Source organism: Nannochloropsis gaditana, assembly GCF_000240725.1.
Source record: "Nannochloropsis gaditana CCMP526 unplaced genomic scaffold scaffold141, whole genome shotgun sequence".
Classification (NCBI taxonomy): domain Eukaryota; class Eustigmatophyceae; order Eustigmatales; family Monodopsidaceae; genus Microchloropsis; species Microchloropsis gaditana.
In genome coordinates this window covers 21,846-22,648 of record NW_005803812.1, presented here as the reverse complement: position 1 = coordinate 22,648, position 803 = coordinate 21,846, and the positions used below count along the sequence as shown (strand labels likewise).

Here is an 803-nt window from a genome sequence, read left to right as displayed (position 1 = left end):
CAGTTGCCCCTTCCGTGTCGTACGCCCGTCGGCTTCCTCCTCGGTGCAAAGAGAGGGAGGGCGGGAAGGAGGGCGGGAAGGAGGGCAAGAGGGAAGGAATGCGGTCTTCCCTTCTTCGTTTTCTTCGTCTCCGCGTGGAGAGTTCCAGGCTGGTCGTGCTGAACGAAAAAGAGGTCGAAGTTCGAGGCGCAAGGGCTTGAAGGATCGTCCGCGGGGACGGGAAACGCAAGAGCTTCTTGCCACTTTTCGTTAAAGTGTAGCCTGCATCATCATGATAGGGTCGTCGATGTAAAATAAAGGCCCAATGCACGAGAATTTCGGTCGTGCGTTTTTTTGGGGTGGGGGGAGGACATACCTGCGGTCGCGGGGAGGGGAAGGAATAGCATGCCTCGTTCCAATAAGACCCTTTGCTGTATTTGACTATTACAGTCCTGCGGACCCGCCCTCGTACGGAAAAAGTATGTTTCCTACGAAATGCTTGGATCCAAAAGACAGTCCAAGGTAGTGTCCATTGCCAGCTGCTTTCCTGGCTTTCCGTTCCGCGCCTTGCGGGGTGCGACGGGGAAGGAAATGCTATTGGAGGGAATATTTTTAATCGTTGGGTTTTGTGGAGATGTGCCATGCGCATGATTCTTGCAACCACGCAGCATCATCCATAAAAATGTGCCTCAATTGAACATCTACCCTCTCCATTCTCTCCCTCGAGCACCCTCCCAGGTTGCCGTCGTCGCGGACGGCATCGATCTGTAGGTCCTGTGGGAGCGACTTGGTGATAGGATGTGTAGGTGTATATGTCTGGCAAT

At 53.8% G+C, this 803-nt stretch overlaps 1 protein-coding gene across 1 annotated transcript; it reads right to left on the bottom strand.

Moving 5' to 3' along the window:
* Positions 1 to 49: 49 nt before the first annotated feature.
* NGA_0661200 (uncharacterized protein) lies at positions 50 to 511 on the bottom strand (the record flags this gene model as incomplete). The annotated part of the gene is made up of 2 exons (XM_005855665.1): positions 356 to 511; positions 50 to 261 (listed from the first exon to the last, which is right to left on the bottom strand). Coding segments are annotated over exons 1-2 (243 nt in total), but the record flags the coding sequence as incomplete, so codon positions are not given.
* Between the last annotated feature and the right edge of the window lie 292 nt (positions 512 to 803).